This window comes from Carassius carassius, chromosome 15, assembly GCF_963082965.1.
Source record: "Carassius carassius chromosome 15, fCarCar2.1, whole genome shotgun sequence".
In the NCBI taxonomy this organism is placed as follows: Eukaryota; Metazoa; Chordata; class Actinopteri; order Cypriniformes; family Cyprinidae; genus Carassius; species Carassius carassius.
This window is the reverse complement of record NC_081769.1, coordinates 32,828,477-32,854,665: the sequence shown is the minus strand read 5'-3', so window position 1 is coordinate 32,854,665 and position 26,189 is coordinate 32,828,477. Positions and strand designations below refer to the sequence as shown.

The following is a 26,189-nucleotide window of genomic DNA, read 5'->3' as shown; positions in this document are numbered from 1 at the left end:
ACTAATGTTCAATATCCGCCCTCCACTCCTGTAAGTAATATTATTTTTTATCTAGGAATTAAAATATATGTGTCACACACCTGGACTCATTTTGTGTGTTTTTTTGCCCCTGTGACCCAGTTTCTGTCTCTATGTGGTTTGATTAGTTCCCAGGTGTGTCTAGTCATTTCCGCATGTGTTCCATGTCCCTGTTAATTTAGTCATTCCATCCACCTGTGTTTTCCCTATTATCCGTTGTATAAAAGCCTTGTCCTTTCTGTTCTGTTTTGTCGGGTCTACTCGTCTACTTGTCCACTTGTCACCTGTTACTTGCCACTTGCCTCTTGCCACCTGTTATTTGCTACTTACCTTGCCTATGTTTGAGTTAATAAATCCTTGTTTCGTTTATCCCTCGGCTCCGTGTTCCTTCCAGCAGCGTAAGCCGTGACAATATGCAAATTTATCAGAATATATTCACAAAAATTCCAGGGAAATCTCTCAAAAGGTGACAGAAGATCTGCAGCGTAGGAATACTCTCTCAATTTCTTTACAAGGATGAATTTTTATTATTAAGATGAACATTCTTCCTCGCCTCAGTTTCTTGTTTTTCATGATTCCAATTTCTCCTCCACCTAAGTTTCTTGAGCAGACCCTACCTTTGATCTCCAATTTTATATGGAACAATAAACAAGCTAGATTTAAGTCTTCCACGCTGCAGCGTCCTAAATTGATGGGAGGGTTGTCTCTCCCTAACTTAAAAATGTATTACTGGGCATTTCAACTATTAAGGTGACTTGAAGATCCATAGAGACTGCACTAGTACAGCCTAATAAGCTGCAAGATCTTCCATATACAGATTTAAAAGGCAAGAAATTTAATGTTAAATTTGGCACTATAATTTGGCAGTATGGAAAAAAGCCAGGAAACTGTTTGAAACGGAACCTAAATTTCATAAAATTTCCCTCTTATAGAATAATACTAATATATTGACAGTAGAGATACCATTCACATGCCCACTTTTGGCCTCTAAGGGAATTTGCACGCTGGGTGATATCTGTAGTAAAGATTGTTTATATGCATTTCATAATTTAGAGATTGAGATCAGCCATGAAGGCTTATGGAGTTCCATGGAACACATCATCACTACCTTGGCACCCAATGGCAGGATTGTTTGATCCTGCAAAAGTGTCTCACAAATGTATAACTCTCTTTTAAAAACACTGTGTAAACGCTTGTCAGTTGAGGTAGTGTGAGAAAAGTATTTAGAACAGGCTGGACTTCATCCTGATTGGCTTATGGTATGGTCAAATATGAGTGAAACATCTCCAAATTGGAGTCACCAACTTATTCATTTAAAAACCATCCATAGAGCTTATGATTTTACAAAAGTCTGTTGCTGATACAATGTATCATATGTTTTGGGAATGTTCTGTAATCAGTCATTTTTGGGCGCAAGTTTGTCGCACTTTGGAGGGACACTGAATGGTGGATACTGAATATGCAACATATAGTTAATATGCAATGCTCTTTAGCTAGATTTAATAAAGGTAAACCAAGAACGGTACAGGCCTGGCAAAGAGTTGTAGAATCTGTTTCTGACCTGTTCATTAGGTAGTAAGATGTTTTTCCTTCAAATCGTGAAGTACTCATATCTAGGGTATTACTATGTCATGTAAAGTATTCATCTTATATGTAGGTAGTGCTGACTGAATTTGTCATTCATTTTTCAATTATTTTGTGTGTGTGATTGTGTGTTCTTTTGAAAATCTAGTAAAAAAGTTTTAATAAATGGCCTTTTAGTATAATTTTACAGAAATTGCCCAAATTTTGCACATGGCATGTGTCTTTTTGCTGTGAAATATTAACTTTTTTTTTTAAATATAAGAATAATCTTTATGTTGATAGAAATTTGTGTAGATCAAGATCTATCTGAATCAACTGTTTACTATCATTTTGTTAAAAATATAATCTTCATATGCGAGGATAAGCATTAAATATCTTAAGACATGTACAGTCGTGGCCAAAAGTTTTGAGAATTACATAAATATTAGTTTTCAAAAAGTTTGCTGCTAAACTGCTTTTAGATCTTTGTTTCAGTTGTTTCTGTGATGTACTGAAATATAATTACAAGAACTTCATACGTTTCAAAGGCTTTTATCGACAATTACATGACATTTATGCAAAGAGTCAGTATTTGCAGTGTTGGCCCTTTTTCAGGACCTCTGCAATTCGACTGGGCATGCTCTCAATCAACTTCTGGGCCAAATCCTGACTGATAGTAACCCATTCTTTCATAATCACTTCTTGGAGTTTGTCAGAATTAGTGGGTTTTTGTTTGTCCACCCGCCTCTTGAGGATTGACCACAAGTTCTCAATGGGATTAAGATCTGGGGAGTTTCCAGGCCATGGACCCAAAATTTCAACATTCTGGTCCCCGAGCCACTTAGTTATCACTTTTGCCTTATGGCACGGTGCTCCATCGTGCTGGAAAATGCATTGTTCTTCACCAAACTGTTGTTGGATTGTTGGAAGAAGTTGCTGTTGGAGGGTGTTTTGGTAGCATTCTTTATTCATGGCTGTGTTTTTGGGCAGAATTGTGAGTGAGCCCACTCCCTTGGATGAGAAGCAACCCCAAACATGAATGGTGTCAGGATGCTTTACTGTTGGCATGACACAGGACTGATGGTAGCCACAATATCCTTGCCTGTGAAGCCATTTTTATGCAACGCAATGATGGCTGCACGCGTTTCTTTGCAGGTCACCATGGTTACCAATGGAAGAACAATGATTTCAAGTGTCACCCTCCTTTTAACATGTCAAGTCTGCCATTCTAACCCAATCAGCCTGACATAATGATCTCCAGCCTTGTGCTCGTCAACATTCTCACCTGAGTTAACAAGACGATTACTGAAATGATCTCAGCAGGTCCTTTAATGACAGCAATGAAATGCAGTGGAAAGGTTTTTTTTGGGATTAAGTTAATTTTCATGGCAAAGAAGGACTATGCAATTCATCTGATCACTCTTCATAACATTCTGGAGTATATGCAAATTGCTATCATAAAAACTTAAGCAGCAACTTTTCCAATTTCCAATATTTATGTAATTCTCAAAACTTTTGGCCACGACTGTATTACATTACAAGCTATCAGAAATAATTTTATCTTACTTTTTGGCCATTATAACCATCAGCAAACACAGCAAATTACATATTTTTACTCATTTGGTGCAAATAAATAAATAATCAGCTGTTTTCCCTTCCTACTATATGAGCCATAAAGTGTCAAATATGATACTCAATTAAAGGTTAAAAAGCTGTATATACAACACACAACTTTTTATGCAACCAAAAATTAGTGAAAACTACACAGATCACCATCACTACATAACTGTAACTAATTAAATGTCATTTAGAAAAGCAGTTGTTCTTGGTGTTTGTGGTTATGAAGCTTATTATTTTATTTAGCTTTTTACAAAATAAAAAGAATCACAGAGATGCCTACTTTTACCCTCAACAGCTGATCCATTATTGACTTGTACAGACATTATGATTAAACATGACTAATTATAATTAATACATTTAGGATTAATCTTTCTTGTATTTGGCTTTTGTTTCCTCACCAACACACTCTTAATTTACTGTAAACAAAAAGTTAAATTTAGAATGAATCACTCAATTTAAGTATATCAATAAATATTACAAACAATAATTTGTATATTTACAGGAAAGCTGGACTTGGATTAAAAGCTTTAGCTGTTTTAGGGTGAGGCATAATTTATTAGACTGACACACTTTACGGTCAATTCATTCAACACAGACACATTGGGAAACTTCATTTCTGCTGATTACTCCAGGTAATGCTTTTATTGAACTGTATTGAAGGTACTGTTCTCTAAATGGAATGTATATGGTACAGTAATATGCATTATTGATTAAAACAGCTCTAACAGAACTAACAGCTTGTGTAATTGATGAATATCTGCCGTTATTTAAACTACTGCTATTTGTTATTGTGAAAATGGACTTGTCAAAAAAGGAAAAAAAAAGAAAACACAGCGGCGCAGATGTTTTTAAGGTGATCTCACACTTATGCACTTATGGAGAGCAATCTTACCATTTTGTTGAGGTAAGACTCAAAGCAAATAATTCAATGATCTGAAACATTCTGAACTATAATCGATCACTACGTGCCAAATTTCATAAACCCCCTCTGCTAAAATTTTTGATTTTGGGGGTTTTGGAGACATTTCCTAATGACAATGAGGAATTAATAATAGTCAGAAGAGGATCTATGACTTCTGGACGCACCTTTTTTAATAGCTTAGATGAAGTAGGGACTTACATGCATGTTGTTGGTTTAACAAGTTTATACAATTCTTCCTCTCCTATAGTAGAGAATGAGGGGAACCGTTGCTCAGGGGGTCTATAGTGCACTGTCTGATGTGATACTGTTGCTGACGGCTGAATGGTTACAATTTTATCTCTAATAGTATCAATTTTAGAAGTAAAGTAGTTCATAAAATCATTACTGCTGTGATGTTGGGAAATGTCAACACTTGTTGATGCTTTATTTATTATATAAATACCTGGGGTTATGATTGTTTTCTTCTAAAAGAGATGAAAAGTAATCAGATCTAGCAGTTTTTAATGATTTTCTGTAGGATAGGTTACTTTCCCGCCAAGCAATATGAAATACCTCTAGTTTTATTTTCCTCCAGCTGCGCACACATACACACACACATTACATACATTTTAGTTTTTCAGTTTTGTGTGGTAATTGTTTTGCTTCAGTCTCAAGTGGGACCTGCATTAAAATTATTTGAAAATACTTTGTAATGATCATTTTAGAGCAGGGATATTATCAGTCACTAAAAATAAAACGAAATAATTTTCCTTATTGGAAATAAAATAAACAAGAACTGAAATCAAATTAAATATAAAAACTTTTTTTCAGGTAGTGCCAAGGCAACATTTCTAATTTTTGTTTAGTTTAAGCTGAAGCAATAAATTAGACATGAAATGAGAAAAACACAAAACTACAAAAATTTAAGGTTACATAAAACTAACATTTAAAAATGAATAAAACAATTTAAAATATATAACATCATACAAAAATAGCATTCTTTTAGAGCCTTCAATTAGTTGCTTATGATGAGCATTAGTCATTGTAAAGATTTCAACTTTTAATTGAGCATTACAAGTTAACTATATCACTAAACACACTACAACAGCTATTGCTATAATCACCCCAAACCTAAGCATTTAGCATAGAAATAATTAAACAATAGATTTAGATTCAAAATATGGATGTCTTTCTCAGATGGAACTTTCAACAGTTACACATTGGCTACATAAAAAAAAAAAAATATATATATATTATTATTTTGACAACAACACATAGCTCACCTGCAATATGTCTGTATGCATGGCAGTCTTCGAATTAATCTTTTTTGAATGGCAGTTTTCAGTCTCTGTAATTTCACATCATTTGGTGGTCAGGGCACTTGGTGTCGCAAAAACAGCTATGAATCACACATATTCCACTGCTTTATGTGCATGGATCGCACCTTTGGAAATGTTGTGCATTCCAGGTATATGAATCACCCGAAAATCATATGGCTGTAACCTCAAGACCCAGCTTTCGATTCTGGCACATGGTTTTGAACAAGGGCTGTAAATTTCCTCCATTGCCTTGTGGTCTGTGACCAGATCAAACTTCCGACCATACACGTATCGGTGTAGTTGTTCACATGCCCACACCAGTGCAAGTGCTCCGCGCTCTGTTTGTGAATATCTCTGTTCACATTCTGTCAAGCTCCTACTCACATAGCAGACAGGAACCATTCCTCCTACTTGATCCTGCACTAGTACTGCTCCAGCATCAGCAATGACTTTCGTTGGAGTGTCCTTGTTGAACTTATCTTTAAGAATTTTGAACGATTTCTTTTGCTCAGACCCAAAATGTAATTTGGCATCCTTCCTTGTCAGTGTGCACAGAGGTTTCTGAGATACTTGCAAACTGAGGTATTAAACAGCTGCTATAGCCAGCTAAACCAATAAAACATTTTACCTCTGAAGCATTTTCAGGTTCCCTTGTTTCCACGACTGCTCTCACTCTTTCTGCTGTAGGGCCATTGCCTTTCTCTGACAACAGCATGCCCATAGACACTAACTTGTCCATATTAAGCTGGCACTTCTCTGCATTCAGAGTCAAGTCGCAGCTTTCCAGTCTCCTTAGTACTGCATGCAATCTTTCATCATGAGACTCTTTGTCAGGTGCAAGGATTATTATCTCATCGGATTATCTCATCGGACTCCTTCAGTGCCAGCTAGAACCATTGCTATTTCGTGTTGCTACTGCTCACTTGCAGAGGAAACTCCAAATATCAGTCTTTTGAATCTATATATGCCATTGTGAACGGCAAAGGTTGTGATGTATCAAGACTCAGGGGTCAACTCTAACTGATGGTACCCCCACTTCAGGTCTAGTTTGCTGAATATGGCTGATCCATTCATTCCCTGCAACAGTTCATCCACTATGGGAATTGGAAACCTCCCACGAATGATTGCAGCTTTCGACCTGCCTCATGTCTAGGCACATCCTTATTTCTGCATTTGCTTTGGGCACAATAACAACTGGGTTTACCCAAGGAGTTGTGCCATCAACTTTCTCAATTATGTCCATGTTAAGCAGTTAATTAATGTTTTTCTCAACAGCCTCTTTGAGGTGGAACAGAACGCGCCTCAGGGGCTGTGCAACTGGTGTCTCTGTGCTGTCTATATGCAAGCTGGTTTGTTTTGTGTTCAATTTGCCTACTCTGCTGAACAATTAGAGGTATTGTTGTCATATCATGGACTTCAAATCACTGCACTGCTGAATCCTCAGCACTCCCAATTTTGACCTGGCCGAACTGCATTTGATCTTCTTTTCTTTTAGCATTTACCATCGACTGTTTTTCCATCTACACGTTGCTTGTTGCTGCTGAGTCAACTAACATTGGTAGTTAGATGTCCCCTACTGAGAAAGTTATTCTGTACATATTGCTCTCTTCTTTTACAACAATCAAATCAGTGCCTTCTTCCAGCAGCTTTCTACACACATATTCAGAATTGCATCTCCTGAGCTTAAGTATGAGTATTTATGTGAAACAAAGTCATGACTTGCAATAACAACTGTATTATCCATAGTCATGCATGTAGTCTTTGTGTTTATCTGATTAAATTAGATATTGTTGATGCAAACAGAAGTGTCCTGCTCAGTCGGCCCCTGGACAAAACACTGAGGACCAAATTCATTCCAGTTTCAACAAGCTCATGAGTGAACTGAAGAAACCAGGAGCCCCGTATGTGTTGTGTCTCACCAACCGTCTCTACGGAGAGCAGTCATACCAGTTTGTGGAGTTAAAACTAAATTACAGCAATTGAAAAAACAATGACATGGCACAATTTCTGATCATCATGGGAATAGAAGTTTTACCCTTTTACCCTCAGAAGGTGAATATTTCAGGCATATCGCCCAGGAATGACCTGGAGCTGTCGAAGGTGATTAATAAAGCCTTTTTATAAAGCCTGTTGTATATTTGGCAACAATTATTTTAACCCATAAGTTATGCAGTGAGTATAGCTCTTCAATTCTAAAAATATTGTCAAGGGTCAAGGCTCAAATTGTGAAATAGTGGTTCAAGGAGCATGAGGAATCATTTTCATGTATGAACTGGTCACCATAGAGTCTTGAGCTTATCCCTATTGAAGGTCTTCAGGAAATGCAGGAGTAATTAAGTAATTAAGTACTTCTGAGTAATTCAACTCACATTGTCAATACAAGCCCATCTTTTTCTTTTTCTTTTTGGTCCAGACAGTGTTTTCAGTTGGCTACATGTTGGTACAATCTAGTATAGAAACTTTATAATGGCAAGCCCATCCTGGACCACATGCAGCAAAACAGGTCAAAACCATGGTACTACCACCACCATGTTTCACAGATGGGATAAGTTTCTTATGCTGGAATGCAGTGTTTTCTTTCTTCAGACATAACGCTGCTCATTTAAACCAAAATGGGGTGGGTTGAATTTTTCTCCATTTGTAGAAAATCTGTCTGACCATGGATTGGTGGAGTCCAACCTCTTTAGAATTGGCTATTTATAGCCTGGTGAGCAACACCAACTCTTTTTCTAAGGTCCTCAGAGATCTCATTTGTTTGTGCCATGATACACTTCCACAAACATGACCAAACCTTGATTGATCCCTGTTCCTTAAATTAAACAGGGCACATACATGGTGTCACTATCACTGATTAAAAACACTTCTGAACAGATGGACTCTAATTTCACCTTCACATTAACAGCTAATCCTAGAAATTCACATGGTTTTGCTGCTCATAGATATGTAATATTGGATAATTTTCATTAATAAATAAATGACGACGTATATATTTTCATCTCATATTTTTGATTGGGTTCCCTTTGTCAACTTTCAGGACTTGCATGAACATCTGATAATATTTTTGGGTGATATTTAGACAATTCTAAACGGTTTACAAACTTTCAAGCAGCACTGTATATACTTTATCCACAGATGACAGCACAATTACTCAAAATTTGTTAATCAAATGTGTTGGAAGAAATATTCAATCTTTTGCAAGAATATCTGGTGGTTTGCAGACTAATATACTGGAATTTGTTAACTTTCAATGAAAACAATCTACTTGGCACAAAACCAAAGACACAGATTACGCAAGCCCTACATTATGTTTTTTCACACTGGTGTCTTCATACAGTCACACCTAGAATAACTCACAGTTTTGACTTAATAACCTTCATTTTAAAGTAAGTAAGTTACTTCACAGCCATTCAAATGACCTTATGATTGCACAGTTTAACCCTCATTGAATTACACCTTTTAACTTTAAACTTTGTCATATATTTTGTAGTTGTACCCTTTCAACTTGATTTAGGTCAGATTTCTCTTCATCCGCTGTGCTTTAAGTGTGTTTTTTTAAACCATGACATGCCTTAAGGAATGTTCTTTCTTTCAGTTATTTATTTAATCTGCTCATCTTTTAGTAAAATATAGTGTACAGGTTATAAATGCAAATATGGGGGAAACAAGCAATTGTTTGTTGTTTACAGAATTTTCTCTGAACATTCAAATTGGAAAGATTATGGGAATGTTACTTTTTTTAATGTTCTCCAATTGTTCAGAAACCACTAGTGACATTTCAAAAATGTTACATGACCACCGAACTCAAATGTTTCATTTCATAATGTTTTTATGCTTACATTTTGAGAACATTATTAAAGACCAGATAATTTTGAATGAACATTCTGGTGACTCGAAAAGCCTTTGCTCAATAACTTCGGGAGAACTTTACTGAAACATTCTGAGAACATTCTCTATTAGCTGAGAAGGGAAGTCAGTGTTTGTTTTTGTTGACGCACATCGCTGATCTACTGTGAGATGTTGAAACATTCACCCTAACAACACTTTTCCACCCCTCCCCTCGACTCCAGCCACCCACATTCAGCTCTTACAAACCTTTAGTTTGACAGACAGGATGGATTTGGTTTAGAGGCTGGGTTTTGGGGCGAGGCAACATTTATAAGGATGACACTCAGAAGAGAATTCATTCATCTCCAACACACGGAAACTTCTTCACTTCTGCAGAATACTCTAGGTAAAGCTTGTAATTAACTTCTCTGTTTGTAGAAAGTACTTTAATATAGTTTATAGTCTAATAGAACTTAAAAATCAGTAAATTTCATATCTATATCTCTAAATGGTCCAACTACAGACTACTGAACTACTGTGAGAAAAGGCATCCATGTTTCTTTGACAAACATGTGATGTTGTTCACATTGGAAATGACAGCTTGTGTTTGGAATTATTGTCACTTTATTTGTTATGCTGATAATGCATCTCTCTTCTTTCTTGCTCAGCTCGTGAAAATGGATTCTTTGTCCGCAGCAAACACACAGTTCTCTCTTAACCTGTTCAAGAAGATCAGTGAAGGAGACGCATCAGGAAATGTGTTCTACTCTCCGATCAGCATCTCCTCGGCTCTGGCCATGGTGTCTCTTGGAGCAAAAGGAAACACAGCGGCGCAGATGTTTAAGGTGATCTCACACAATCTGAATTTCTGCACTTACTTTAACTGAGAGAGTAAAGAGAAAGTGAATAGAGCCAGAGTGAGAACAAGACAATGAAGCCTTTTGCACAAAATATTTTTAAAGGCACAGCTCACCCAGAAAAATGAACATTGGTTATTATATACTCGTCCTCACCACACTGTGGCAGCTTTTGCTTTATATTCCAAATATGCACTATATTTCCAATCTGTAGTTATAGTTTAATGTTCAGTGGACATTATTTGTTAAACATTAACTTGTAAGCAGGACATATGTAAAAATGATTTTATAATCACGATCTTCACTCTTCTTATCAGTGTCGGACTTCTAGGCATTGCATAAACAAAAAAAGCTGCCAGATATTTCAAATTATTTAAAGGTAATGAATGGCCTGAGAGCACAAATCGACAGAGTTCCTCTTCAGGAACTTGAACTGCGTCAAAACGCTATGGGGAACGCCTTTAGTGTGAGTGACTCTGAATATCATGTGTAATCTGTCCAATGGAAGAGTGTGACGTCACGGGCGGGGTGATGTAAGTGACCAGGAAGCTATAAAAGCATGTGCATCAGCTGGCATCAGCTTCGTGTCTTTGTCTGTGCATGTCCTCAGTTTGTCTTGTCAGTCTTATTTATTATTGTCTGTGGTTACTCACACGGTGGCCAAGCTCAGCATCGATTGGCCCGCCAAAAAGACATCTGAACCGCAGAAAAGTAAACTCGATGAATGATTTCTGTGGACGAGGCAACCACCTCCATGCCGGACCCTTCCCTTTTTCCCCGATCTACATGAAGAGATTGCTAAATCGTGGAATCGTACATTCTCAGCATGCCTCTACATCCCCTTGTCTGATTATTATGGCAACGTGGCAGGGATGGGAGAGCGTGGCTACAGAGCGATGCCACTGGTGGAACAGATGCTTGTGAGCTATTTGTCCCCTGGGGCTGCATCGTCTCTGAAGGCTCCGGCGTTGCCCTCCAGGCCACTTGGAACAACATCGGCTTTGGTGGGCAAAGGGTATGTGCCAGCAGGTCAGACTGGTGCGCACTATGACCGTGTTACAGGCATACCAAGCCGATCTGCTAAAAGAGTTAGACGAGGGAGCGGAGATCAAGTCTGACGATGTTCCAGAATTAAGACGGACCGCTGATCTCTCCCTCCGCGCAACCAAGGAGACCGCTCGAGCCATTGGGCGGTCTATGGCAGCCATGGTGGCCACGGAGAGGCACTTGTGGTTGACCCTGTCCGAGATGAAGGAGAAGGACATGGTCTGCCTCCAGAATGCCTCTCTTCAGCCTTCTGGCCTGTTCGGCAATGCTGTCAACTCGGTCGTCAGCAGGTTTCAGGAGGCGCACAAACAAGCTGCGGTATTCCATAAGTTCCTCCCTCGCCGCTCTGGGTGGGAGATGCCCCAGCTGCATACCAGCTCCTCATACCACGAGGCTCAGAAACAGAGTGTCGCCTCCATGTCGGGACCAATAGTCTCTGGGCCAGGGACTTCTAAGCCCAAAACAGATCAAAGGGCAGTCATTGAAGCAAAGAAGTCCTCGGCCAAGAAATCCTGACATGAGGGGTCCGGTTCAGGGCTTCAGAGTGCAGCTCTGGTTGAGGTAGAGTGGGGTACAATGCCCCCTCGGGAACCCTACCAGAGCTCCAGAGCGCAGCAGCTGCTCTCAGTCTTTTCCGCCTGCAAGCGAAGCGGAACTGAGAGGCTCGCTACCCCTTCGGGGGTCTCAAAAACAGTCAGATCAAAGAAAGACCGATCTGGCTGCCTCAGTAACACCAGAGGTCAGTCTCGAGAGATTGATTCCCTTAGTAGATTATTTAGCATCATGGAAACTACTTCCAAATGTATCTCCATGGGTCCTGCACACAGTAGAAAAAGGCTACCGCATTCAGTTCAGCTCTCCACGGCTGAGATTCAACAGGCCAGTCACTCACTGTCAAACAGTTTCAGAGATCGTTAGGTCTGATGGCAGCTGCATTCAACCTGATACCTTTTGGCCTAATGTACATGAGACCTCTACAGAGGTGGCTCAAGGCCAGGGGCGTAGCAAGCTTTTTAAAAGTGCGGGGGATGGATGTGGTTTGTTTAAACAATAAAAACGATGAATACAGTGACAGAGGGGTACAAAATGCAGGGCTTCTCCGGCACCGTGCCAGATTTCCGGCTTGCAGCGTTTGGCTGGGAAAAAAAATAATCCTACATTTAAAAAAAAAAAACAGAAAAGGGGAGAAAAAAAAACGCCCACACAAAGCTTTTTCTCTGGTGGTATAAATAATGTAACAATTTACTGTTTTTAAACATCAAAATAATATACACTTTTCTTTCATAGTTCTTCAACAGGTATGCAAACAATGTCATCATTTCTCACTTTTTTCTCCTTAACAGGTAACGTTACAATCAAACACAACAGGGAAGTATCCACAAAAGTATTCAGCTAATCAACAAACAATGCTCAAAATATCAAAATCAGTTGCACTGGCAATTAAGCCATAAATACACTGCTTAACAATGGCAGTTTGTCCCCCCTCCCCGCCTATTCCCTGCTTTCTTCATCACAGTTATGTTATAAATTGCATGCCACATATCTTTACATAACTGAATTTAGCTAGCTGCTGAACAATATCCCAATAATAGCAATTAGCATTAGTCTAAAAAACGAAATATAATACCAAAAACACTCAACATGTCAACAAAACGATAACAGAACATCTTCCCAAACACATATCAAGCGTATTTAAAAACCTCGAAAGCATAAACACTAATTCAAAGTACCTGGAAAAGGGAGATGTAAATAACCATAACCATAAGTTCTCACCTCCTCAGCACGAGCTGACCGATAACACCCAAGAGAGGCGGAACTTAAGGCAGAACAGCCAATCATCACCCGGTCACACTCAAAGCCGGTGTCATGTTTGAGAGGGAGGGGGAGAGGAGGCAGCCAGCGAGCGCAGACACAGAGCAGCCAGAGAAACGGAGGAGCGACTGTAGTAAGGTGTTTGTGCAAAACTGCGGAAAAACTGCAGAAAACGTGCGGGTGTTGAACCCTCTCACCGGGAAAAGTGTGGGTGTTAAAACACCCACATCCCCCACGGGTGCGACGCCCCTGCTCAAGACTAAGGGATTTTCCCCAAGGGGAATCCACTTCGAACTATCAAGGTCACGCGGCGATGCCTCCGTGTCTTAGTGGCCACCCTGCCCGCGGTCTGTGGAGAGGTCACCATCTGACATGGCATATCAATTGTCTAGAAATGCTAGCTGTTTTTATTGAGCACTAAAATACTTTCTCCTAGACCTGAGAGGTCACCATGTGTTGGTTTGCACAGACAACATATCGGTGGTCTCATACATCAACCACCAGGGAGGTCTGCGTTCATGCCCCTTGTACATGCTGGTGCACCAAATCCTTGTGTGGTCCCAGGACAAACTCCTCTCACTCAGAGCAGTATATATTCCTGGATATTTCAATGTAGGAGCAGACGTACTGTTGAGACAGGGGCTGAGGCCCGGGAAATGGAAGCTTTACCCCGAGGTGGTGAAGCAGATATAGAGAGTTTTTGGCAAAGCTCAGGTGGACCTCCTTGCAACTCAAGAGACATCGCAATGTCCCCTCTGGTTCTAGCACCACTGAGACTGGACGCTATGGTACAGACATGGCCGAGGCTTCATCTGTACAACTTTTCCCCTATTGCTCTGCTCCAGGGAGTTCTGGCGAGAGTATGTCGGGACGGGGTTCGGCTATAATTAGTAGTGTTATTATTAATATGGTTCTCAGATCTGGTCTCGGTCCTCCACGACTCTCCGTGGGAGATTCAGATCAGGACAGATCTATTCTCACAGGCGCAGGGTGCGATAATTCCCCCTCACCCGGAGTTGTGTAAAACTGTGGGTGTGGCCCCTGAGGGGGCACATCTCATAGCATCCGGTCTCTCAACCAAGGTTGTTGAGACCATTCTCCAATCCAGAGCTTCCTCAACGATGAAACTGTATGCCCTGGGGTGGAAACTCTTCACCTCATGGGGCAGAGACCGCCAGCTTGACCCAGTTAACTGCCCAATTTGTAAAGTTCTGGAGTTTCTAAAAGCCAGGTTCTCTGCAGGGTTGACCCACTCCACCTTAAAGATTTACATGGCGGCCATTGCGGCCCTACCATGTCCCTCTCGGTGGACAATCAGTGGGAAGACACCCCCTAGTGACATGTTTTCTCTGCGTTGCGCTGAGGTTGAGGCCTCCAGTACGGTCCCGTGTTCCCCCCTGGGACTTGGTTGTGGTGATAGAGGCTCTCTGTAAAGCTCCATTCGAGCCAATTCAAGATATATCAGATAGATATCTGACCCTTAAGAATGCCTTCCTGTTACCTCTCTGATGAGATTTTGGAGTTCTTCAGGCCCTCTCAGTGGCCCCTACTTACCTCGACTTTGCGCCCGGCATGGCCAAAGCCTTCTTATTCCCTCAAGCGGGTTGTATTCCAAAAGTTCCCTCTGTCATGCCACAACCTATAGTGCTACAGGCCTTTTGCCCTCCTTCCTTTTGGGAGCCTGACCAAGGGAAGCTTAATTGTATGTGTCCAGTTTGAGCGCTGGACACGTACGTCCATAGAGCTGCCCTGTGTAGAAAATCTGACCAATTGCTTGTCTGCTATGATCCCCCCAAGAGGGGCTCTCCTGCATCTAAGCAGACTCTTAGCCGTTGGATAGTTGAGGCTATCAATGCCACCTATGAGTCCTCTGGTCTCCCCTCACCGATGGGAGTCAAGGCTCACTCCACACGGGGTATGGTGGCCTCCAAGGTCTTCTTAGCAGATGTGTGCATGCTTGACATCTGGAACGCTGCAGGGTGGTCCACGCCCTCCACTTTCGTCAGATTCTATGGTCTAGACATGCGTGCCACGCTAGGCTCTTCGGATACACAATAGGCAGGGATTTGGAAGTCTGGCTGCATGGGTACCTCATTCCCCATAATGTTTCAATGCAGCTCGAGTTCCTGAAGAGGAACTTCTCAAGGTTCCGCATTTGTAAACATGGTTCCTCGAGGGAACAAGACGCTGCGTCTCGATGACATACTCCCGGCACCCCTACCGGCACTTGCTGGATGGCTGCGTGGCACATAGTTTTATAGCTTCCTGGTCGCTTACATCACCCCGCCCGTGGTGTAACACTCTTCCATTGGACAGATTACACACGATATTCAGAGTCCTTCACTATGTTCCCCATAGTGAAGTGAAGTGACATACAGCCAAGTATGGTGACCCATTCTCAGGATTTGTTCTCTGCATTTAACCCATCTAAAGTGCCCACACACAGCACTGAACACACACAAACCATGAACACACACTCGGAGCAGTCGGCAGCCAATTATGCTGCAGTTCCCAGCGCCTAAGTCGTGGTATTGCCGGCCCAAGAATCGAACCCATAACTCTAGGGTTAGGAGTGAAATTCTTTAACCACTAGGCCACGACTTCCCACTTTTCGACGCAGCACATGGTTACATGTGTAACCTTGAGACATTTTTTTGACATCATCCATTCCTTTAAATGTCATTACTTTAAACTTTCTAAAGGGTATTTAAGAAATTAATTCACATTAGATTTTTGAAGTTATCAGAATAATGAGATTATATTTATTAACCCTCACAGTCATTTTGTCCCAGAGAGTTTTTTTTTTTTTTTTACAAAAATGCTAATGTTCTCACATCTGACTAAAACATACTGGGTTTGCTCTCACAGGGTATTAAAATTTCTTCTATATTTCTTGTTATGTTATATTATCATGAAATTTTAGATTCAATCTTTTTATCGACTTGTTTTCTTTTAATTAGCACAGGTTTTGTATTTCTTATTGGAAATGATTGATCGTAGTGCTCATTGATGTGATGCAACTTAGTTTTTGAGTGAACATGTTAAAATGAATAAAAAACCTGTACTGTTTGGTGATAATATAGCAAAATGTGAGATTTACAAACAATTTTTAAAAGACCAGCCCTTTTTGACTGAGGATACTAAGAAATTTATTCTACCATAATAAAACTGTTTAGGTCCTGAGTTTTATCAAACCTCCCAAACCTGACGGAGCGACTCCAGCATCTCATCAACAAGCTCAGAAGCCCCAGATTGCCTGCGGTGTCAAGGATCAACATGGACCGTCAATGACACAACAATCCCAAAAGTTTGAGGTACCTCCTGAACTTAATATTTATTATGAGTATTTATGTGAAACACTAACCTCATGACTTGCAATAACAGCTGTATTTGCTGTAGTCATACATATAGTCTTTGGGTTCATCTGAATAAATTAGATATTGTTGATGCAAACAGAAATGTCCACCTCAGCCGGCTCCTGGACAAAAGACTGAGGACCAAATTCATTCCAGCTTCAACAAGCTCATGAGTGAACTGAAGAAACCAGGAGCCCCGTATGTGTTGAGTCTCGCCAACCGTCTCTACGGAGAGCAGTCATACCAGTTTGTGGAGGTAGGACTCAGTTAAAACAATTAAATCAAGGTTTGCTCATGGTGTTAAAGAGTAAGGTTCTGGAAATGATCGCTAATTTAATTGCTTTGCTGTGTTAACAGAAATTTCTTAATGATGCAAAAAGATACTATGAAGCTGAACTGGAGGAGGTGGACTTCAAGAAGAAACCAGACGCTTCACGTGTCGACATCAACAAATGGGTGGAGAAAAACACTCAAGGTGAAGACCAGCATGAAATTAATCTGAATTTAAAGTGACTCTACACTTTTAAAAACAAAGATTTTTCATACATTTATTTGTAGAGCATTAGGTTTCAAAATAATCTTTGCGATAATATTATAGTACTTTATTTTCAGGGAAGATCAAGGACTTGCTTCCAGAGAGATCCATCGATGCGATGACGAGACTGGTCTTGGTGAATGCCATCTACTTCAAGGGGAACTGGATGGAGAAATTCCCAAAAGAAGCCACCAGAGATGGACAGTTTAAGCTGAACAAGGTGAGATTTCATCTTCTTGTTGATTTAATGTAATGAAATGAAATCAGAGGAGTTTTGATGTGTTTGCATTGATGCTCGGCAGACTCAAACTAAACCAGTGAAGATGATGAATCAAAACACAAAGTTTCCACTGGCCTTCATCCCAGAGATGGACAGTCAGGTTCTGGAGCTACCGTATGTTGGGAATAGTCTCAGTATGTTGATCATCCTTCCTAACGAGATTCAAGATGAAACCACTGGCCTTCAGAAGGTGAGAAAGCACAGGTTCTGCTCCCAAAAGGGGTATTTTCCATCAAAGCCATAGAAGAGTCATCTTTCAGTGAACAGTTCTAAAAATAACCATTCTTTCTTGGTGTGAAAAACAGTTTAATCATCTAAAGAACCTTTTGTTGTATTAAAAGGTTCTTCGATGTAAAAGGTTTTTTATCAATGCAAATAACCAGAGTGAATGTGTTTTGTTGTTTCATCATATTGTAACAGCAAATACATGTGCAGAGTTCTTAGTATTCATGATGGTTTCAAAAATCATTCAAACCTTTTTTATGTCTCATCCAGCTTGAAAAGGCACTGACCTACGAGAAGCTGATGGAGTGGACGAGACCTGAAGTCATGCATCAACAAAAACTTGAAGTATCTCTGCCCAGATTCAAGATGGAGGAAACCTATGACATGAAGAGTCTTCTGATCAGCATGGGAATGGAGGATGTGTTTGACAGGAAGAAGGTGAATCTTTCAGGCATGTCATCCAACAATGATCTGGTGGTTTCAAAGGTGATTCATAAAGCCTTTGTTGAAGTAAACGAGGAAGGAACTGAAGCAGCTGCGGCCACCGGCGTCGTCATGATGTTGCTTTCTGCGAGAAACCCACAGGTCTTTAACGCAGATCATCCATTCCTCTTCTTCATCCGACACAATCCATCCAAGAGCATTCTGTTTTGCGGACGCTTCTGCTCTCCGTGATCCAGTCCTGCTGCTTGAGACCCTTGCAGCTGGTTTAGTTGGTGATCTGGTTAGAATCAGTAGAGGAGACTCTGGACAACAGCTACTAATTGTCATCTTTACTTATATGTGCCAACAGTATCAGAACCTGTTGCAATTTACATGAGACTTAGATTAAATGAATAGTAATAAAACATATAATATCTACATTCAAAGTATGGATATTTTTCTCAGCTTGAGAGATACTTTACATGCACATCATAAATGTTGTGACTCTTGACGTATTTTTAATTGAAGACATTAAATGCAGTACAGTTGTCCTGGTCTCACCTATTGATGATAATTCAGATGTTGTGGTTTTGCACAGGTCTCTGCATGTCCTATATGTAATCAAATGCTTCAATTTATATAAACATCAAGAACTTATGTTGTTTCCTGCATTAAACGAGGATCTATTAAAGTCGGATTATTACAGTAGTGTATATAAAAATGTATATATTTTTTATATATTTCTTTCCTCTCTTTATATATATATTTATATATATTAACGCATTACTTCGATTAATTATGGAGAATAATAACACGTTAAAATTATTAACTCATTTTACGCATTTGCCCCGCCCCAGACCTATGTAGATCATCTACTATTTTACACAGTGGACTGATGATTACGGAAGTTCTAAGCGGCCATGCATTATTAATTTTTTCTCCTTTTTGTTTTCTCGTTATAACGACTTGATTTTCTCGTTATCTCGACATAACGAAAGTCGTTTTCTCGTTATAACGACTTATTTTTCGCGTTATCTCGACATAACGAAAGTCGTTTTCTCGTTATAACGACTTATTTTTCTCGTTATCTCGACATAACGAAAGTTTGTTTTCTCGTTATAACGACATGACAGTTTTACTGTTGCTATAGCAACGAACTCAACTTTGACAGGCATCTGATGGACCATGCAGGCGCTCTTACTGTAGCTTTGATTAAACTCACTTTTAATTTTCCATTTATTTGAAATAAAATTATACATAATTTTTAATTTTAGTAGTCATTAAATGCTGTGGCAGCAGCTTCTGTTTGAAAAGATCGTTCATGTGCAGTGTGTGTGTGCAGAAAAAAACGATTACAACATTATAGAACAAACATAGAATTAAATTAGCCTATGCATTTTACATATACATCACATTTCTCATCAATATGGTTAACCATAAAGATTAATAATAAGGAAAAGAAGCACATAACAAATAGCCTACATTGTTAAATCCCTTCCTACTGTAGATAAACAGAACATCTCTGCTTATTAACTCCCTAATCATGTGCCTAAAAAAAGCACAAATAAAGATATAGGTGCAAACAGAATACAGTGACATTAACCTTGGTTTTGATAAGCAGTTATTTTATGACCCAGAACGCGTTGGTGAAACTCATGCATCTAGCAAGAACTTAATACACAAAATAATCATATTGATTAAAGCAATTAACATTTATGAATTAATTAAATGTTAGTAATGAACAAGACTGCACAAATTATAGTGATCACGAGGAAGGTCCGCGTACAGTAAAGTGAACAGTGTACAACACCCCATCAGTTATATTTAGGTCTATAGTGCCACCTGCTGGCACAGTTTTGTAACTTATTAGAGAAAATTAAGTCGTTATAGCAAGAAAACGACTTTCGTTATGTCGAGATAACGAGAAAATTAAGTCGTTATAACGAGAAAACGACTTTCGTTATGTCGAGATAATGAGAAAATTAAGTCGTTATAACAAGAAAACAAAAAGGAAAAAAATTATAAAGCATGGCTACTTAGAACTTCCGTAGATGATTAATGAGGCAGAGCAACAACTTACTGCGTGATGGAGCCTAGAAAATGTCCCTAAAATTCAACATATGGGGGAAAACGTTTGAGATTGTGTCTCATATTTAGTACGTACATCACATAGTTAAGAAATATCAGACAAGCTGTAGGCTAAGTAGAATATCACACGAGTGCATATGTGATACTTATCTTAAACAGTTCATTAAGAAATTAATATTGTGTTATTTTAGACACAATGTTGTCTGTTTTGCTAAATTTTGCCAACCAGAAGATAAAGACAAAGCAGAACTGTTAATCTCCGAGCAACCCACAGCGGCATTTCATTTAATTTCTAAATCCACGTTTAAAACGAATTTGGTGAACCATTTAGCGCGTTGAACCATTGGCCATTGACGCGTTTGCTTTGAAGTGGCGCTGCACAGACCGATCGGTGTATGACATCAAAGTACCGCGAGAGCGATTCAAAAGCGATAGGAGACGTCTGCTCTCTAAACTCTTGTGGTACTTTGATTTCACACACCGATCGGTCTGATGGTGATGACCCGCTTCAAGTCGAACAAGGCTAATGATTCAATGAAACGATCATTAAGAACCATATACTTCACTCCTGAATGAATCAGCCATTTCAAAGAATCAAACGAATTAATAAATGACCTGATGACTTAATCATTAAGACATTACCAACACCTACTGGCAGTTTTGGCTTATTATTTAGTAAATAAATAATTACATATTTGCATAGTAATGATAATAAAATTAAGAAAATAAATTATTAAAGTTATACCAAAATCCAGTTATAGTCATAGTGCCACCAGCTGGGAGCAGGAAGACTGGCACATATAAATAACTTTGATATATTCCACTTATATTTACGACTTTAAATCCATATCTCTCGCCGGTCACCTTTTTACTAAAAAGCAGCTTTAATTTTTTAGTTTTTGTCGGTAATGACTCCGCCTTCTAATAGTGTTGTACAAAATATCAAAATTCTTAAAATTAGAATGTCTAATTAAATTATTGTACCTGATCAGATATAATATATATAACACCAAATTTGTCTACACACATTTTAGACAAAAAAAAAGCTTCACAAAAAAGAAGACAGAGATAGAAAGAGTAAAGGGAGGCTGCTAAAGACAGTTCAACATTGCAAACATTAATACAAAGCTCCAGCAGAAAAAAAACATCATATAGAATATTTAGCAGTTTGTTACACTTTAATTCTTGTAATTAAGTATATTTCCCATTATAATCACTTATCTTGATACTAATAGTAACCTATAACACATCATATTTTATTAAAACCATATTAATAGTAGGCCTATAAATAGTTGAAAATATAGCCTAAATAATCTAAATTAATTGTTTATTAGTATATAATATAGATTTATGCTGTAAAATATTAAATTAAATGTCTAATACTTATAGGGGAGAGTGGGGTAAGATTAGCCAATATTTACTATTGCGTTCCTCAACAAGAGGCAAAATGACGCAGAAGTACAATGAAGTATCTAAGTAAGATGCCAGATGGGTAAGAGTGTTTGTTGGCCATTACTGACTACAGGTGGAAAGATGTATTTATTTATTTATTTTTATTTGTTTTCATAGCAATATCTGGCGACACTGCCAGAACTTAAACTGATAGTAATCAAATGAGCCCACAGACATGTTATTTCTGACAGGGCACCACATTCGGTAAGACAAACTAAAGACAAAACCATGATATTATCTGTTATCTAATTATCTAATTATTACAGTTAATACACAGTAATAGCTACACATGCACAATTAATTATAGTCCATAAAATGGTGATCCAATGTTCTTTAAGAAATGGATTCACATGAGAAATGTAAGATTATATTCATCAACCCTCATAATAATTTTGACATGGAGAGGATTTTCTTTTCTTCCCAAAAATGACTAAACGTACTAACTTTACTCTCAAAGGGTATAAAAGGGATCATGTACATTCCAGCTGGTTATCACAGAATAAAGCCCGACAGGCTTATAAGTTACTGAAGGCCTTTATTTTGCAATAACAACCAGCTGAATGTACATTATCCCACATATTACATAGCTACTTGTCACAAGACAAAATAACGTGATACAAAATTTTGATTTGAGTTGAAATATCGGAATACAAAACTTCCATGAGGAAAGCAGTTCTAATAGCTAGCAATTTAAACTAGATGGACATTAGAGAAATGGTAGAGTCATACTACTTACTACACTGCATTTCACCATGCAAATAATTATGGCAACAAAAGATTTTTTAGTTATCTTACAATCCATTACAGTTTACAGTTTGCGTTTAAACAAGAGAGAGTAAGTCTGCAATACTAGGATGGCATTATTAAATACTTGTACAAAGATCCTATTATAGTTCTATTATTAAAGTTTTAAATTAATGTTTTTATTTATTTATTTATTTTGGTTAAAGTTTTAATAATTTTGTTGTGTTTTTGGCAACTAGCTAAAATTAAATATGTTTAAGGGTTTTTTAATATTTTGTTTCAGTTCATTTCATTTTTAAGTAATGAAACCCTTTTTAATGGTTTTGCCTTTAATTTTAGTTAATGGTAATAAAATGAAACACTAAATAATTATTAATTAAAAATTTATGGTTATTTGTAAAGATTTACTTTTTTATGTAGTTCTTGAGTTGCTCTATTCTCTTTGGAGTTTAATGAAAATTCAAGATTTCTTGTTCAGTGCCATGTATTGAATTTAATGTGAATTCATAATCTAGGGAAGATCAAGGACTTGATTCCACAGAGATGTGTCAATGCGATGATGAGACTGGTCTTGGTGAACGCCATCTACTTGGAGGGGAACTGGGAGTTTCCTCTGGCCTTCATCCCTGAGATGGACATTTCAAGCTGAACAATGTAAGATTTCATGCTCTTGTTCCTTCAAAGAATAAATTAAATCTGAGGAGTTCTGAAATGTTTCCATTGATACTTGGCAGACTCAAACTAAACCAGGGAAGAATCTCAGTATGTTGATCATCCTTCCTAACGAGATTCAAGGTGAAACCACTGGCCTTCAGAAGGTGAGAAAGCGGCCATTTTGCAGCAAAGTCAAAGAAAATTAATCTTGGGTTCCCTAAAGAACCTTTCAATGAACAGTTCTTAAAAGAACCATTCTTTCGTAGTGTGAAGAACATTTAATAATCTAAGGAAACTTGGAATGAAAAGATTACATTAATGTTAAAGGTTCTTCACTGAACCATCAATGAAAATATCCAGAGTGTATATGTTTTGTTGTTTCATTATTTGTTATACATTACAGAGTTCTTCGCATTCGTGTTGATTTTGAGTCATACCATTTGTATGCTTTATCCAGCTTGAAAAGGCACTGAGCTACTAGAAGCTGATGGAGTGGACCATACCCAGCAAGATGCATCAACAAGAAGTTGAAGTATCTCTGCCCAGATTCAAGATGGAGGAAGCATATGACATGAAGAGTCTTCTGATCAGCATGGGAATGGAGGATGTGTTTGACGGGAAGAAGGTGAATCTTTCAGGCATGTCACCCAACAATGATCTGGTGCTGACGAACGTGATTCATAAAGCCTTTGTTGAAGTAAACGAGGAAGGAACCGAAGCAGCTGGAGCCACCAGATCATTCGTTCCTCTTCTTTATCCGACACAATCCAACCAAGAGCATTCTGTTTTACGGACACTTCTCGAAACCTGCTGCTTGAGACCCTTGCAGCTGGTTTAGTTGGTGATCTGGTTAGAGTGTTTCCTTGAAATAGCAAAGTATTTTGACTTATTTCTTTAACTCAGTGGTATGGTATATATGCCAAGACCTATTTCAGATGCAGCCGATAACAGTGGTTACATACACATACATTTCATTGTTCATTTCATTATTGCTTGGAACAGTTCAGTCGCTGAATATTTGTAGGGACATGTTGTAGCATCCCTACTAAATTCTGTGGCCTTGTAATAATGAACTGGCCATGACTTAAAGTTATCAATGCTAGAATTGTGTGAGCGCAAAAGCAGCCTGCATTCTGCCCAAATTTAAGAAGTCAGAAAACTATGACATGGCACAGTTTCTGATCAGCATGGGAATAGAAGTTGCCTTTTACCCTCAGAAGGCGATTATTTCAGGCATATCGTCCCAGAAATGACCTGGTGCTGTCGAAGGTGATTCATTAAGCCTTTTTATAAAGCCTGTTTTATATTTGGTAACAATTCTTTTAACCCCTAAGGTATGCAGTGAGTATTTCAATTCTAAAAATAACCATATTGGTAGACGTACCCATGTTCATACTCCAGGATGACAGTGTCAAGATTCATCAGGCTCAAATTGTGAAATAGTGGTTCATGGAGCATGAGGAATCATTTTCATGTATGAATTGGTCACCACAGAGTCTTGAGCTTAATTAACCCCATTGAAGGTCTTCGGGATATGCTGGAGTTTACTTTACAGAGCAATTAAACTCGCATTGTCAATACAAGTCAATCTTTTTTTGTCCAGGCAGTGTATTCAATTGGCAACATGTTGGTACAATCTAGTATAGAAACTATTTTTGTTAAATATTTGTGAGTGGCAAAAGTATGTGAATCTTTGCTTTCAGTATCTGTGTGGCTCCCTTTCACAACAATAACTGCAGGTAACGTTTCCTATAACTGATGGTCAGTCCTGCACAACGGCTTGTAGGAATTTTAGCCCATTCCTCAGTACAGAACCACTTCAGCTCTGTGATGTTGGTGGGTTCCTCCTATGAACTGCTTGCTTTAGGTCCATCCGCTAAATTTCAATTGGATTAAGGTCTGGAATTTGACTTAATCAAAAATTATCTTTGTTGTTCTTTAACCACTCTTTGGTAGATCGACTTGTGTGCTTGGGGTATTTGTCTTGCTGCATGACCCACTTTCTCTTGAGATTCAGTTCTCGGACAGATGTCCAAAATTTTCCTTCAGAATTTGCTGGTATAATTCAGAATTCATTGCTCCATCAATGATAGCAAACCGTCCTGAACCAGATGCAGCAAAACAGGCCAAAACCATGGTACTATAGCACCACCATGTTTCACAGATGGGATAAGATTCTTATACTGGTTTTCTTTCTTCAAACATAACGCTGCTCATTTAAACCAAAATATTCCATTTTGGTGTCATCTGTCCTCACAACATTTCTGCAGTATTCCTCTGGCTTGTCCACATGATCTTTAGCAAACTGCAGACAGGCAGCAATGCTCTTTTGGGAGAGCAGTGGCTTTCTCCTTGTGATTCTGCCATGGACACCATGCTTGTTCAGTGTTCTCCTGATGGTGGGCTCATAAGCATTAACATTAGCCAATGTGAGAAAGGCCTTTGCTTAGAAGTTAGCCTGCGGTTCTTTGAAACCTAGGGGACTTTTACACGTCTTGCTTTTTGAGTGTTCTTTGTTGGTGGAGCACTCCTAGGGAATTATTTTGGTCTTGAATTTTTCTCCATTTATACACAATCTATCTGACTGTGGATTGGTGGAGTCCAAACTCTTTAGAGATGGCTTTGAAACCTTTTTAGCCTGATGAGCATCACCAACTCTTTTTCTGAGGTCCTCAGAGAACTTATTTGTTTGTGCCATGATACACTTCCACAAACATGGCCAAACTTTGATAGATCCCTGTTCCTTAAATTAAAACAGGGCACATACTGACACCTGATACTCATCTCACTGATTAAAAACACCTCTGAACAGATGGACAATAATTTCACCTTCAAATTAACAGCTAATCCTAGAGATGCACATACTTTTGCTGCTCATAGATATGTTATATTGTATCTTTGTCAACTTTCAGTGCTCCGATGATTTTTGGGTTATATTTATACACAAATATAGACTATTCTAAACAGTTCACAAACTTTCAAGCAGTTCTATATATATCCACAGACGACAGCCCAATTATTTGAAATTTGTTAGTCAAATGTGTGGGAAGAAACCTAAAATATTTTGCAAGAACATCTCGTGGTTTGCAGACTAATAAACTGGAATTTGTTAACTTTCAATGGAATCAAACCAATTGTCAAAAAAAAACAAAAAAAAAAACAATTACACAAGCCCTACATTCTGATGTGTTTGGTGTCTTCTTGCAGTCACACCCAGAATAACTCACATTTCTGACTTCATAACCTTATTTTTAAAGCAAGTAAGTTGGTTTAAATATTTTATTATTAGAAATATTAGCAGATAGTCACTTGTAATTACACTTTTTTTAAATACAAACATATATAACTTACATTTTAACAAATAAACATCCCACCCAAAAAAAGAAAAAAAAAAAAAACAGACCCTTAAGTGCTATCCAGTGGTAACAGTAGGTACTGAAGGCATAATAAACATATTATTCACAAGTATT

At 38.5% G+C, this 26,189-nt stretch overlaps 1 protein-coding gene and 1 pseudogene across 4 annotated transcripts in view; both read left to right on the top strand.

Moving 5' to 3' along the window:
- Positions 1–23,333, top strand: part of LOC132158922 (leukocyte elastase inhibitor-like) — a 28,217-nt gene extending 4,884 nt beyond the window's left edge. Inside the window, exons 1-8 of one of the 4 annotated variants that reach the window (XM_059568549.1) lie at positions 9,500–9,652; positions 9,915–10,091; positions 16,139–16,276; positions 16,419–16,574; positions 16,676–16,793; positions 16,931–17,073; positions 17,156–17,323; positions 17,629–18,475. In XM_059568549.1, coding sequence (XP_059424532.1) covers positions 9,924–10,091; positions 16,139–16,276; positions 16,419–16,574; positions 16,676–16,793; positions 16,931–17,073; positions 17,156–17,323; positions 17,629–18,033 — 1,296 coding nt within the window. In that variant the 5' untranslated portion in view covers positions 9,500–9,652; positions 9,915–9,923 and the 3' untranslated portion in view covers positions 18,034–18,475. Of the gene's footprint in view, positions 1–9,499; positions 9,653–9,914; positions 10,092–16,138; positions 16,277–16,418; positions 16,575–16,675; positions 16,794–16,930; positions 17,074–17,155; positions 17,324–17,628; positions 18,476–23,176 lie in introns of those variants that run through there. The other 3 variants (XM_059568550.1, XM_059568546.1, XM_059568547.1) reach the window with 3 other exon arrangements.
- LOC132157958 (serpin B10-like) lies at positions 23,201–23,537 on the top strand (annotated as a pseudogene).
- Positions 23,538–26,189: the final 2,652 nt, after the last annotated feature.